The 12,500-nt window shown below is 53.0% G+C and overlaps 1 protein-coding gene across 1 annotated transcript; it reads right to left on the reverse strand.

Annotated features, from left to right (window-relative positions):
• Window positions 1-635: 635 nt before the first annotated feature.
• Window positions 636-10,590, reverse strand: LOC116970222 (cytochrome P450 2C50-like). Its single transcript, XM_033016914.1, has 3 exons — window positions 10,361-10,590; window positions 1,073-1,162; window positions 636-649 (listed from the first exon to the last, which is right to left on the reverse strand). Exons 1-3 carry the CDS (start codon window positions 10,584-10,586, stop codon window positions 636-638), a joined length of 330 nt encoding a protein of 109 aa, XP_032872805.1. The 5' UTR covers window positions 10,587-10,590.
• Window positions 10,591-12,500: the final 1,910 nt, after the last annotated feature.

Below are 12,500 nucleotides of genomic sequence, written 5' to 3' on the forward strand. Positions count from 1 at the left end.
TTGGACCATTGAAGACCGAAAAAGGTGAATTTATTATGTGGAACAAGGAAATGGCAGATGAGTTGTACAGGTACTTTGGATCTGTCTTCACTAAGGAGGACACAAACAATCTTCCTGATATAGTAGTGGTCAGAGGATCTGGGGTGATAGAATGGTGTTGGATAGACTGATGGGACTGAAGGCTGATAAATCCCCAGGGCCTGATGGTCTGCATCCCAGGGTACTTAAGGAAGTGGCTCTAGAAATCGTGCATGCATTGGTGATAATTTTCCAATGTTCTATAGACTCAGGATCAGTTCCTGTGGATTGGAGGGTAGCTAATGTTATCCCACTTTTTAAGAAAGGCGGGAGAGAGAAAACAGGGAATTATAGACGAGTGGTGGGGGAAGATGCTGGAGTCAATTATATAAGATGAGATAGCCGAACATTTGGTGAATTTATGGAATTCCCTGCCACAGACGGCAGTGGAGGCCATGTCACTGGATGGATTTAAAAGCGAGTTAGATAGAGCTCTAGGGGCTAGTGGAGTCAAGGGATATGGGGAGCAGGCAGACACGGGTTATTGATTGTGGATGATCAGCCATGATCACAATGAATGGTAGTGCTGGCTCGCAGGGCCGAATGGCCTCCTACAACTATTGTCTAATATCTGTTGATATTTTAAAGGCAATGCTTGATAAATTCCTGATTAGAACGGGTGTGAAGGGGAGAAGGCAGGAAAATGGGATTAGGATGCGGAGATCAGCCATGATCACAATGAATGGCGGTGCTGGCTCGCAGGGCTGAATGGCCTCCTCCTGCACCTATTGTCTATTGTCTATAAACTAGCATATGTAGTTCCTTATTTCTACATACTCACCTATTAGTGGGTTAGTCGATACATTTCGCCTTTCCAGCATATGTGTGGTGTTGGTTCATTTGCCCTCCACCCGCACCCCCACCCCCCACCTCCACCTGCACCCCCACCCCCCACCCCCCACCTCCACCTACACCCCCACCCCACCCCCGTCGCTTCCCTCCTCCCCACCCCCGAGAAGAGAAGCGAGGTGCCCCGAGGTAACCCCCGGCCTACCGACGAACGTTCGCGGACGCCCAGCAAACTCGGCCGGTCTCTTCACCAGGGCTTCCTTGATCAGTTCGCTGCTGTTCAGGACAATTATATCTACATTTGGGAAGAATATTACCCGCGTCAGTGCGGCTCGTATCAGGCGCCGGGCTATTTACCAACCTACTGCGCGTTCCGTACCGGGGTATCAAAGACAAGCCCAACACATATGGCCCTTCCTTAAGTGCGCTTGAGAAGGAGACCCTTCTATGTGAAATGTTGGAGCGAGTTCCACGTCATGTCTGTGACTGTTCTTTCAATAGATAATAGACAATAGGTGCAGGAGGAGGCCATTCGGCCCTTCGAGCCAGCACCGCCATTCAATGTGATCATGGCTGATCATCCCCAATCAGTACCCCGTTCTTGCCTTCTCCCCATATCCCCTGACTCCGCTATCTTTAAGAACCCTATCTAGCTCTCTCTTGAAACTATCCAGAGAACCGGCCTCCATTGCCCTCTGAGGCAGAGAATTCCACAGACTCACAACCCTCTGTGAGAAAAAGTGTTTCCTCGTCTCCGTTCTAAATGGCTTACTCCTTATTCTTAAACTGTGGCCCCTGGTTCTGGACTCCCCCAACGTCGGGATCATGTTTCCTGCCTCTAGTGTCTGTGTGATGGGTCTGTGTGATGGGTCTATCAGGGATGGGTCAGTGTGATGGGTCTGTGTGATGGGTCTGTGTGATGGGCCCGTGTGGTGGGACGACAGATGGCACAATGGGCTAAGTGTTCGGCTGGCAACCGGAAGGTAGCTGGTTCGAATCCCGCTTGGAGTGCATACTGTCGTTGTGTCCTTGGGCAAGACACTTCACCCACCTTTGCCTGTGTGTGTGGATGCAATTATGTGAAGCACTTTGGGGTCAATGCAAGTTGACTAAAAATGTGCTATATAAATAAAGAAATTTAATTTAATTTAATTTAGTGTGTCCAAGCCCTTAACAATCATATATGTTTCAATGAGATATCCTCTCATCCTTCTAAACTCCAGAGTGTACAAGCCCAGCTGCTCCATTCTCTCAGCATATGACAGTCCCGCCAACTCGCTTTCTTCACTTTCATCAGTGGTGGGTCCATGAGATGCGTCTAAAGGGTCTCAGTTTTCCCGATGTTGGGGGAGTCCAGAACCAGGGGCTACATTTTAAGATCAGTGGTAAGCCATTTAAAACGGAGTTGAGGAAACACTTTATCATCAGAGAGTTGTGAGTCTGTGGAATTCTCTGCATCAGAGGGCGGTGGGGGCAGGTTCACTGGATGCTTTCAAGAGAGGGCTTGATAGGGCTCTTAAAGATAGCGGAGTCAGGGGATATGTGGAGAGGGCAGGAACGTAGAACTGATTGGGGATGATCAGCCATAATCTCAGTAAACGGCGGTGCTGGCTCGAGAGCCGAATGGCCTACACCTGCACCTATTGTCTATTGTCTATGTGATGGGTCTATGTGATGTGTCTATGTGATGGGTCTATCAGGGATGGGTCTGTGTGATGGGTCCGTGTGATGGGTCCGTGTGATGGGATGGGTCCGTGTGATGTGTCTGTGTGATGGGTCCGTGTGATGGGTCCGTGTGATGTGTCCGTGTGATGGGTCCGTGTGATGGGTCTGTGTGATGGGTCTGTGTGATGTGTCCGTGTGATGGGTCCGTGTGATGGGTCTGTGTGATGGGTCTGTGTGTCTGTGTGATGGGTCTGTGTGATGGGTCTGTGTGATGGGTCCGTGTGATGGGTCCGTGTGATGGGTCTGTGTGATGGGTCCGTGTGATGGGTCTGTGTGATGGGTCCGTGTGATGGGTCCGTGTGATGGGTCCGTGTGATGGGTCTGTGTGTCTGTGTGATGGGTCCGTGTGATGGGTCTGTGTGATGGGTCCGTGTGATGGGTCTGTGTGATGGGTCTGTGTGATGGGTCCGTGTGATGGGTCCGTGTGATGGGTCCGTGTGATGGGTCTGTGTGATGGGTCTGTGTGATGGGTGATGGGTCCGTGTGATGGGTCTGTGTGATGGGTCCGTGTGATGGGTCCGTGTGATGGGTCCGTGTGATGGGTCTATGTGATGGGTCTGTGTGATGGGTCCGTGTGATGGGTCTGTGTGATGGGTCCGTGTGATGGGTCCGTGTGATGGGTCTGTGTGATGGGTCTGTGTGATGGGTCCGTGTGTCTGTGTGATGGGTCCGTGTGATGGGTCCGTGTGATGGGTCCGTGTGATGGGTCTGTGTGATGGGTCTGTGTGTCTGTGTGATGGGTCCGTGTGATGGGTCCGTGTGATGGGTCCGTGTGATGGGTCCGTGTGATGGGTCCGTGTGATGGGTCTGTGTGATGGGTCTGTGTGATGGGTCTGTGTGATGGGTCTGTGTGATGGGTCTGTGTGATGGGTCCGTGTGATGGGTCTGTGTGATGGGTCTGTGTGATGGGTCTGTGTGATGGGTCTGTGTGATGGGTCTATGTGATGGGTCTGTGTGATGGGTCCGTGTGATGGGTCTGTGTGATGGGTCCGTGTGATGGGTCTGTGTGATGGGTCCGTGTGATGGGTCCGTGTGATGGGTCTGTGTGATGGGTCCGTGTGATGGGTCTGTGTGATGGGTCCGTGTGATGGGTCCGTGTGATGGGTCCGTGTGATGGGTCCGTGTGATGGGTCCGTGTGATGGGTCCGTGTGATGGGTCTGTGTGATGGGTCTGTGTGATGGGTCCGTGTGATGGGTCCGTGTGATGGGTCTGTGTGTCTGTGTGATGGGTCTGTGTGATGGGTCCGTGTGATGGGTCCGTGTGATGGGTCCGTGTGATGGGTCCGTGTGATGGGTCTGTGTGATGGGTCCGTGTGATGGGTCTGTGGATGGGGGGTCCGATGATGGGTCCTGTGTGAGGGTCTGTGTGAGGTGTCTGTGTGATGGGTCCGTGTGATGGGTCTGTGTGATGGGTCTGTTGTGTGTCTGGTTTTGATGGGTCTGTGTGATGGGTCCGTGTGATGGATGCGTGTGATGGGTCTGTGGGTCTGTGTGATGGGTCTGTGTGATGGGTCTGTGTGATGGGTCCGTGTGATGGGTCTGTGTGATGGGTCTGTGTGTCTGTGTGATGGGTCTGTGTGATGGGTATGTGTGATTGTTCCGTGTGATGGGTCCGTGTGATGGGTCTGTGTGATGGGTCTGTGTGATGGGTCTGTGTGTCTGTGTGATGGGTCTGTGTGATGGGTCCGTGTGATGGGTCTGTGTGATGGGTCTGTGTGATGGGTCCGTGTGTCTGTGTGATGGGTCTGTGTGATGGGTCCGTGTGATGGGTCCGTGTGATGGGTCTGTGTGATGGGTCCGTGTGATGGGTCTGTGTGATGGGTCCGTGTGATGGGTCTGTGTGATGGGTCTGTGTGATGGGTCTGTGTGATGGGTCCGTGTGATGGGTCTGTGTGTCTGTGTGATGGGTCTGTGTGATGGGTCCGTGTGATGGGTCCGTGTGATGGGTCTGTGTGATGGGTCCGTGTGATGGGTCTGTGTGTCTGTGTGATGGGTCTGTGTGATGGGTCCGTGTGATGGGTCTGTGTGATGGGTCCGTGTGATGGGTCTGTGTGATGGGTCCGTGTGATGGGTCTGTGTGATGGGTCTATGTGATGGGTCTGTGTGATGGGTCTGTGTGTCTGTGTGATGGGTCCGTGTGATGGGTCCGTGTGATGGGTCCGTGTGATGGATGCGTGTGATGGGTCTGTGTGTCTGTGTGATGGGTCCGTGTGATGGGTCTGTGTGATGGGTCTGTGTGATGGGTCTGTGTGTCTGTGTGATGGGTCCGTGTGATGGGTCTGTGTGATGGGTCTGTGTGATGGGTCTGTGTGTCTGTGTGTCTTATGTGATGGTGTCCGTGTGGATGGGTTTCTGTGTGGTCTATGGTGATGGGGTCCGTCGTGTGATGGGTCTGTGTGATGTGGTCCGTGTGGATGGGTCCGTGTGATGGGTCGGTGTGTCTGTGTGGATGGGGTGTCCGTGTGATGGGTCTGTGTGTCTATGTGAGGGGTCCGTGTGATGGGTTCCGTGTTGATGGTCCGTGTGATGGGTCTGTGTGAGGGTCCTGTGTGATGGTCTGTGTGATGGGTCCGTCGTGATGGGTCTGGTGAGGGTCTGTGTGATGGGTCCGTGTGATGGGTCTGTGTGTCTGTGTGATGGGTCCGTGTGAATGGGTCGTGTGATGGGTCCGGTGTGATGGGTCTGTGATGGTCCTGTGTGATGGGTCTGTGTGATGGGTCTGTGTGATGGGTCCGTGTGATGGGTCTGTGTGATGGGTCCGTGTGATGGGTCCGTGTGATGGGTCTGTGTGATGGGTCTGTGTGATGGGTCTGTGTGATGGGTCCGTGTGATGGATGCGTGTGATGGGTCCGTGTGATGGGTCTGTGTGATGGTCCTGTGTGATGGTCTGGTGTCCTGTGTGATGGGTCTGTGTGATGGGTCTGTGTGATGGGTCTGTGTGATGGGTCTGTGTGATGGGTCTGTGTGATGGGTCTGTGTGATGGGTCTGTGTGATGGGTCCGTGTGATGGGTCTGTGTGTCTGTGTGATGGGTCTGTGTGATGGGTCTGTGTGATGGGTCCGTGTGATGGGTCTGTGTGATGGGTCTGTGTGATGGGTCCGTGTGATGGGTCCGTGTGATGGGTCTGTGTGATGGGTCCGTGTGATGGGTCTGTGTGTCTGTGTGATGGGTCTGTGTGATGGGTCCGTGTGATGGGTCCGTGTGATGGGTCTGTGTGATGGGTCTGTGTGATGGGTCCGTGTGATGGGTCTGTGTGTCTGTGTGATGGGTCTGTGTGATGGGTCCGTGTGTTGAGGTTCTGTGTTGATGGGTCTGTGTGGATGGGTTCCTGTGTGATGGGGTCCTGTGTGATGTGTCTAGTGCTCCGTGTGATGGGTCCGTGTGCTGGGTCCGTTGTGATGGGTTCTGTGTGTCTAGTTGTGATGGGGTCTGTGTGATGGGTCTGTGTTGATGGGGTCTGTGTTAATGGGTCCTGTGTGATGGGTTCTGTGTGATGGGTTCCGTGTGATGGGTCATGTGTGATGGGTCTGTGTGATGGGTCTATGTGATGGGTCTGGGTGATGGGTAGTGTGCATGGGTCCGTGTGATGGGTCTGTGTGTCGTGTGGATGGGTCTGTGTGTTTTCTGTGTGAAGGGTCTGTGTGATGGGTCCGGGTATGGGTCATGTGAGGGTCAGTGGAGGGTCGTGTGATGGGTCTGTGTGATGGGTCCGTGTGATGGGTCCGTGTGATGGGTCTGTGTGATGGGTCTGTGTGATGGGTCCGTGTGATGGGTCTGTGTGTCTGTGTGATGGGTCCGTGTGATGGGTCTGTGTGATGGGTCTATGTGATGGGTCCGTGTGATGGGTCCGTGTGATGGGTCTGTGTGATGGGTCTGTGTGATGGGTCCGTGTGATGGGTCTGTGTGTCTGTGTGATGGGTCTGTGTGATGGGTCCGTGTGATGGGTCCGTGTGATGGGTCTATCAGTGATGGGTCTGTGTGATGGGTCTGTGTGATGGGTCTATCAGGGATGGCTCTATCGTGGATTGTGTTCGGGTTGTCTCCCAGTCTCCCGCGCTCAGCTTAACCCCACTTTGCGTTTGATCAAGTTAAATGATAATGGGTGATGGGTCCGTGTGATGGGTCTGTGTGATGGGTCCGTGTGATGGGTCTGTGTGATGGGTCCGTGTGATGGGTCTGTGTGATGGGTCTGTGTGTCAGTGTGATGGGTCTGTGTGATGGGTCTGTGTGATGGGTCCGTGTGATGGGTCTGTGTGATGGGTCTGTGTGATGGGTCCGTGTGATGGGTCTGTGTGATGGGTCTGTGTGATGGGTCCGTGTGATGTGTCTGTGTGATGGGTCCGTGTGATGGGTCCGTGTGATGGGTCCGTGTGATGGGTCCGTGTGATGGGTCTGTGTGATGGGTCCGTGTGATGGGTCCGTGTGATGGGTCTGTGTGTCTGTGTGATGGGTCTGTGTGTCTGTGTGATGGGTTTGTGTGTCTGTGTGATGGGTCTGTGTGATGGGGCTGTGTGATGGGTCCGTGTGATGGGTCCGTGTGTCTGTGTGATGGGTCCGTGTGATGGGTCTGTGTGATGGGTCTGTGTGATGGGTCTGTGTGATGGGTCTGTGTGATGGGTCTGTGTGATGGGTCTGTGTGATGGGTCTGTGTGTCTGTGTGATGGGTCTGTGTGATGGGTCTGTGTGTCTGTGTGATGGGTCTGTGTGATGGGTCTGTGTGATGGGTCTATGTGATGGGTCTGTGTGATGGGTCCATGTGATGGGTCCGTGTGATGGGTCTGTGTGATGGGTCCGTGTGATGGGTCTGTGTGATGGGTCTGTGTGATGGGTCTGTGTGATGGGTCTGTGTGGTGGGTCTGTGTGATGGGTCTGTGTGATGGGTCCGTGTGATGGGTCCGTGTGATGGGTCTGAGTGATGGGTCTGTGTGATGGGTCTGTGTGATGGGTCCGTGTGATGGGTCTGTGTGATGGGTCCGTGTGATGGGTCTGTGTGATGGGTCTGTGTGATGGGTCTATCAGTGATGGGTCTGTGTGATGGGTCTATGTGATGTGTCTATCAGGGATGGGTCTATCGTGGATTGTGTTCGGGTTGTCTCCCAGTCTCCCGCGCTCAGCTTAACCCCACTTTGCGTTTGGTCAAGTTAAATGATAATGCGGCCCCGATTCCAGCGGGTTGTGAAGTCGCCAGCACCGGCTCTGGTGGGTCGTGGGGGGTGGGGGTAAGTCGATGAGGTGCCTAAAACCGAGTGGGGGCTGGGGTGCGCGGGGGCGGGGGGGGGGGCAGAGGGCCCGGAGGTGGTCGGAAATGTCCAGGGGCAAGTTTACTGCCCAGGCACTTTGTTGGCTTGGAAGTCACTGCGGCCTCCGAGGCATCTAACCCCTCCCCGCCCTTCCCTGGGATTTGAGGCGCGCCCGCTAACTATACAGTGTGGAAACAGGCCCTTCGGTCCAACTTGTAAATGCCGACCTAGCTGCCCCATCAACACTCGTCCCATCAGCCCGTGTTTGGCCCAAATCCCTTTCAACCTGTACCTGCACAAATATCTTCCTAACCTAATTTGATGGGTCTATTACACTAATATCACCCTCATTTGAGGAAGGATATCCTTGTGATTGAGGCAGTGCAGCGTAGGATTACGAGATTGATCCCTGGGATGGCGGGACTGTTATATGAGGAAAGATTGAAAAGACTGGGCTTGTATTCACTGGAGTTTAGAAGGATGAGGGGATGTCTTAAAGAAACATATAAAATTATAAAAGGACTGGACAAGCTAGATGCAGGAAAACTGTTCCCAATGTTGGGCGAGTCCACAACCAGGGGCCACAGTCTTAGAATAAAGGGGGGTCATTTAAGACTGAGGTGAGAAAAAATGTTTTCACCCAGAGAGTTGTGAATTTATGGAATTCCCTGCCACAGAGGGCAGTGGAGGCCAAGTCACTGGATGGATTTAAGAGAGAGTTAGAGAGAGGAATTCCCTGCTCTAGGGGCAAGTGGAATCAAGGGATATGGGGAGAAGGCAGGAACGGAGTACTGATTGGGGATGATCAGCCATGATCGCATTGAATGGCGGCGCTGGCTCGAAGGGCCGAATGGCCTCCTCCTGCACCTATTTTCTATGCTTCTGTGTTAAACATTGTGATGGTACCTGCCTCAACTACCTCCTCTGGCAGCTCGTTCCACATAATCACCGACCCATTGCGTAAAAACGTCACCCCTCAGCTTCCTATTAAATCTCACCCTCGCCATCAATCTAAGTCCTATGGTCCTCGATTCCCCTTCTCTGGGCAAGGGTCTCTGTGCGTCTACCCAATCTATTCCTCTCGTGATTTTGTGCACCTCTAGAAGATCACCCCTCATCCTCCTGCGCTGCGAGGAAGAACGTCGTCGCCAGTGCCTACCTCTCCGTGTAGCTCAGGACCTTCGATTCCTGACAACTTTCTGATAAATCTTTGCACCATTTCCATCTGGACAACACCAGGGTCGTTCATCCGTTCACAAGGGACAGGAGCAGAATTAGTCCATTCGGCCCATCGAGTCTATGTCCTACTGCAGTTGTACAGGGCCCTAGTGAGACCACACCTGGAGTATTGTGTGCAGTTTTGGTCCCCTAATTTGAGGAAGGACATTCTTGCTATTGAGGGAGTGCAGCGTAGGTTCACCAGGATAATTCCCGGGATGGCGGGACTGTCATATGCTGAGAGAATGGAGCGGCTGGGCTTGTATTCACTGGAGTTTAGAAGGATGAGAGGGTATCTCATTGAAACATATAAGATTGTTAAGGGTTTGGACACGCTAGAGGCAGGAAACATGTTCCCGATGTTGGGGGAGTCCAGAACCAGGGGCCACACAGTTTAAGAATAAGGGGTAAGTCGTTTAGAACGGAGACGAGGAAAAACTTTTTTCACCCAGAGAGGTGTGAGTCTGTGGAATTCTCTGCCTCAGAAGGCAGGGGAGGCCGATTCTCTGCACGATTCAAGAGAGAGCTAGATAGGGCTCTTAAAGATAGCGGAGTCAGGGGATATGGGGAGAAGGCAGGAACAGGGTACTGATTGAATGGCGGTGCTGGCTCGAAGGGCGGAATGGCCTACTCCTGCACCTATTGTCTATTGTCAATCGTGGCTGATAGAAACATAGAAATTAGGTGCAGGAGTAGGCCATTCGGCCCTTCGAGCCTGCACCGCCATTCAATATGATCATGGCTGATCATCCAACTCAGTATCCTGTACCTGCCTTCTCTCCATACCCTCTGATCCCCTTAGCCACAAGGGCCACATCTAACTCCCTCTTAAATATAGCCAATGAACTGGCCTCGACTACCCTCTGTGGCAGGGAGTTCCAGAGATTCACCACTCTCTGTGTGAAAAAACGTTCTTCTCATCTCGGTTTTAAAGGATTTCCCCCTTATCCTTAAGCTGTGACCCCTTGTCCTGGACCCCAACATCGGGAGCAATCTTCCTGCATCTAGCCTGTCCAACCCCTTAAGATTTTGTAAGTTTCTATAAGATCCCCTCTCAATCTCCTAAATTCTAGAGAGTATAAACCAAGTCTATCCAGTCTTTCTTCATAAAACAGTCCTGACATCCCAGGAATCAGTCTGGTGAACCTTCTCTGCACTCCCTCTATGGCAATAATGTCCTTCCTCAGATTTGGAGACCTGGCCTTCTCCCCATAACTCCTGACACCCGGACTACTCAAGAATCTCTCTATCCCTCCCACACCCCGCAACCCCCTACCCTCCCCTCCCCTCTCACCCCCGCGGTCGCCCACCTTGTCTCAATAAGCGGAGCCTGTAGATCGGCCCGTAGGTCCTTGCTAGCCGCCGGAGGTGGACGTGCAGGGATGTGCGCCTGAGGTCGGCCAGGTTTCCGATGAGCGGCAGCGAGCGGGGCCCGGGGACAGGTCGGCGGCCTCGCTGCTCCGGGGATGGGCGACTCCAGCAGAACCAGAGGGCCAGCAGCAGAGCGGCGAATGCCAGCAACACAAGCGGCAGCATCGTCCCAGCTACAGGCGGACGCGGCCGCGGACGGGACGGGACGCGCTGTACTCTCGCCTGGTAGAGACTGTCTGGTCCCTTGCTAAAGGGCGATGTGTCGCGGCCACGCAGCCCTTGAGGTGGGATCCCTTCCCAGCTCCAACCCCTCCTCCCGCCACGTCTCCCCCAACCAGGCACGCGGTTGTACACCCCGCCCCCCTCCCATCCCACCTCCTCCCTCCCAACACACCCCTCCCCCCCCCATCCTCCCCCCCCCATCTTACCCCCTCTCCTTCCCAACGCACCCTCCACATGTGTCCACATTCCCCACCCCTCCCCCCCATCCTCCCCCCCCCCCATCTTACCCCCTCTCCTTCCCAACGCACCCTCCACATGTGTCCACATTCCCCACCCCTCCCTCCCCTCTCTGCCCAAACCCAAGACCTCCCCTCCCCGCCCACCTCGCCTGACTGCATCCCCACCTCCCCTCGCCCCTCTCGCCCCTCTCGAACAAGAATTCCCGAGACAACAGTCATCTTGCAGAAAACGACGTATTTTTACTGAAACGGTTCTGGAGTCTGTCACAGAGGTGCGGAGTAGAGGCTACAGAACAACGAGGGAGGGAGAACGGGCGCTGGGTCTCGCCGTCACACCAAGGAAGGGTCCCGACCTGAAACGATCCTCTCCATATTCTCCATTTCCTGCGGTTGCAAGGGGGAAGTACCTGGGGAGGGGGGTGGGAAGGGTGGGAAGGGACGAGTTGACCAGGGAGTTACGGAGGGAGTGGTGCAAGCAGATGAGATCAGTTCGGGTTGGCATCATGTTCGGGACAAACATTGTGGGCTGAAGGGCCTGTTCCTGCTCTGTACTATGTACAGCAAATGGAGTATCAACACACCCTGAAGTTGCTCTAAATCTTCCCTATTTTATACTCTACACCCTGGTCAATGAGGACTAATATTCTATCACCATCCATGTACGTCTTGATTCTCTCTTGAATCTTGTAGCTGTACATCAAACCTTTGTACCTAGTGGGTCAGGACTAATAATATCATGTGTACATACTCGATCATTTTAGTCTCACTCAAAAATATTCTTTCATTCTATTTCCCCCCAAAACGGATACCCTTCGTGTATTCCCACTCATTCAACCTGTCTACATCTTTTTTGAGGGGAATGAAGGGCGATATTTTCGGCAACTGATAGAGCTCTTGAAGATAGTGGAGTCAGGGGATATGGGGGGGAAGGCAGGAACGAGGCACTGATTGGGAATGATCAGCCATGATCACATTGAATGGCGGTGCTGGCTTGAAGGGCCGAATGGCCTACTCCTGCATCTATTCTCTGTGCACGCCATACACAAGAAGTCCCTTCAATACTATTTTCTTTCCATAAAACCACGATAATTCGGCTTGATTGTCTTATCATTTTTTAAAATCTTGCTATTATTTTCCGAGTGGATTGTAGAAGTTTTGAAAGTTCTTGTTTTGCGCTCAGCGGCCAGTATTTTCCTGTAACATTCCTTGCTTTCAATAACATTACTCATCTGTTTTTCAACCCGCTGACTTCTCTGCAGAATTGCAAGTGTTTCAGTAGTTCACCAGGTTGCATCCATTGTCGTGTCAACAGTTTTTCTCAAGACCCGAGGACATAGAGTCCACCAGCTCCCAGGACATCTGCTGGCTGTAGACCCACATACCTCTTCCAGGAGTGAGTTGGATCGAAGTTACTCTGCCCATTACCCAGTTCAATAATGCATAGAACTTCAATTAAAACATTCAAAGAATGAAGCAGAAAAGCCAATAACTTGTTTGTAGTTCCCGATTAGATGATTCTGCCCAGACTTAGTGGAAAGGGTTGTGAATCTGTGGAATTCATTGCCACGGAGGTGGAGGCCACGTCAGTGGATATTTTGAAGGCAGAGACAGATAGATT

This window comes from Amblyraja radiata, unplaced genomic scaffold, assembly GCF_010909765.2.
Source record: "Amblyraja radiata isolate CabotCenter1 unplaced genomic scaffold, sAmbRad1.1.pri scaffold_657_ctg1, whole genome shotgun sequence".
Classification (NCBI taxonomy): Eukaryota; Metazoa; Chordata; class Chondrichthyes; order Rajiformes; family Rajidae; genus Amblyraja; species Amblyraja radiata.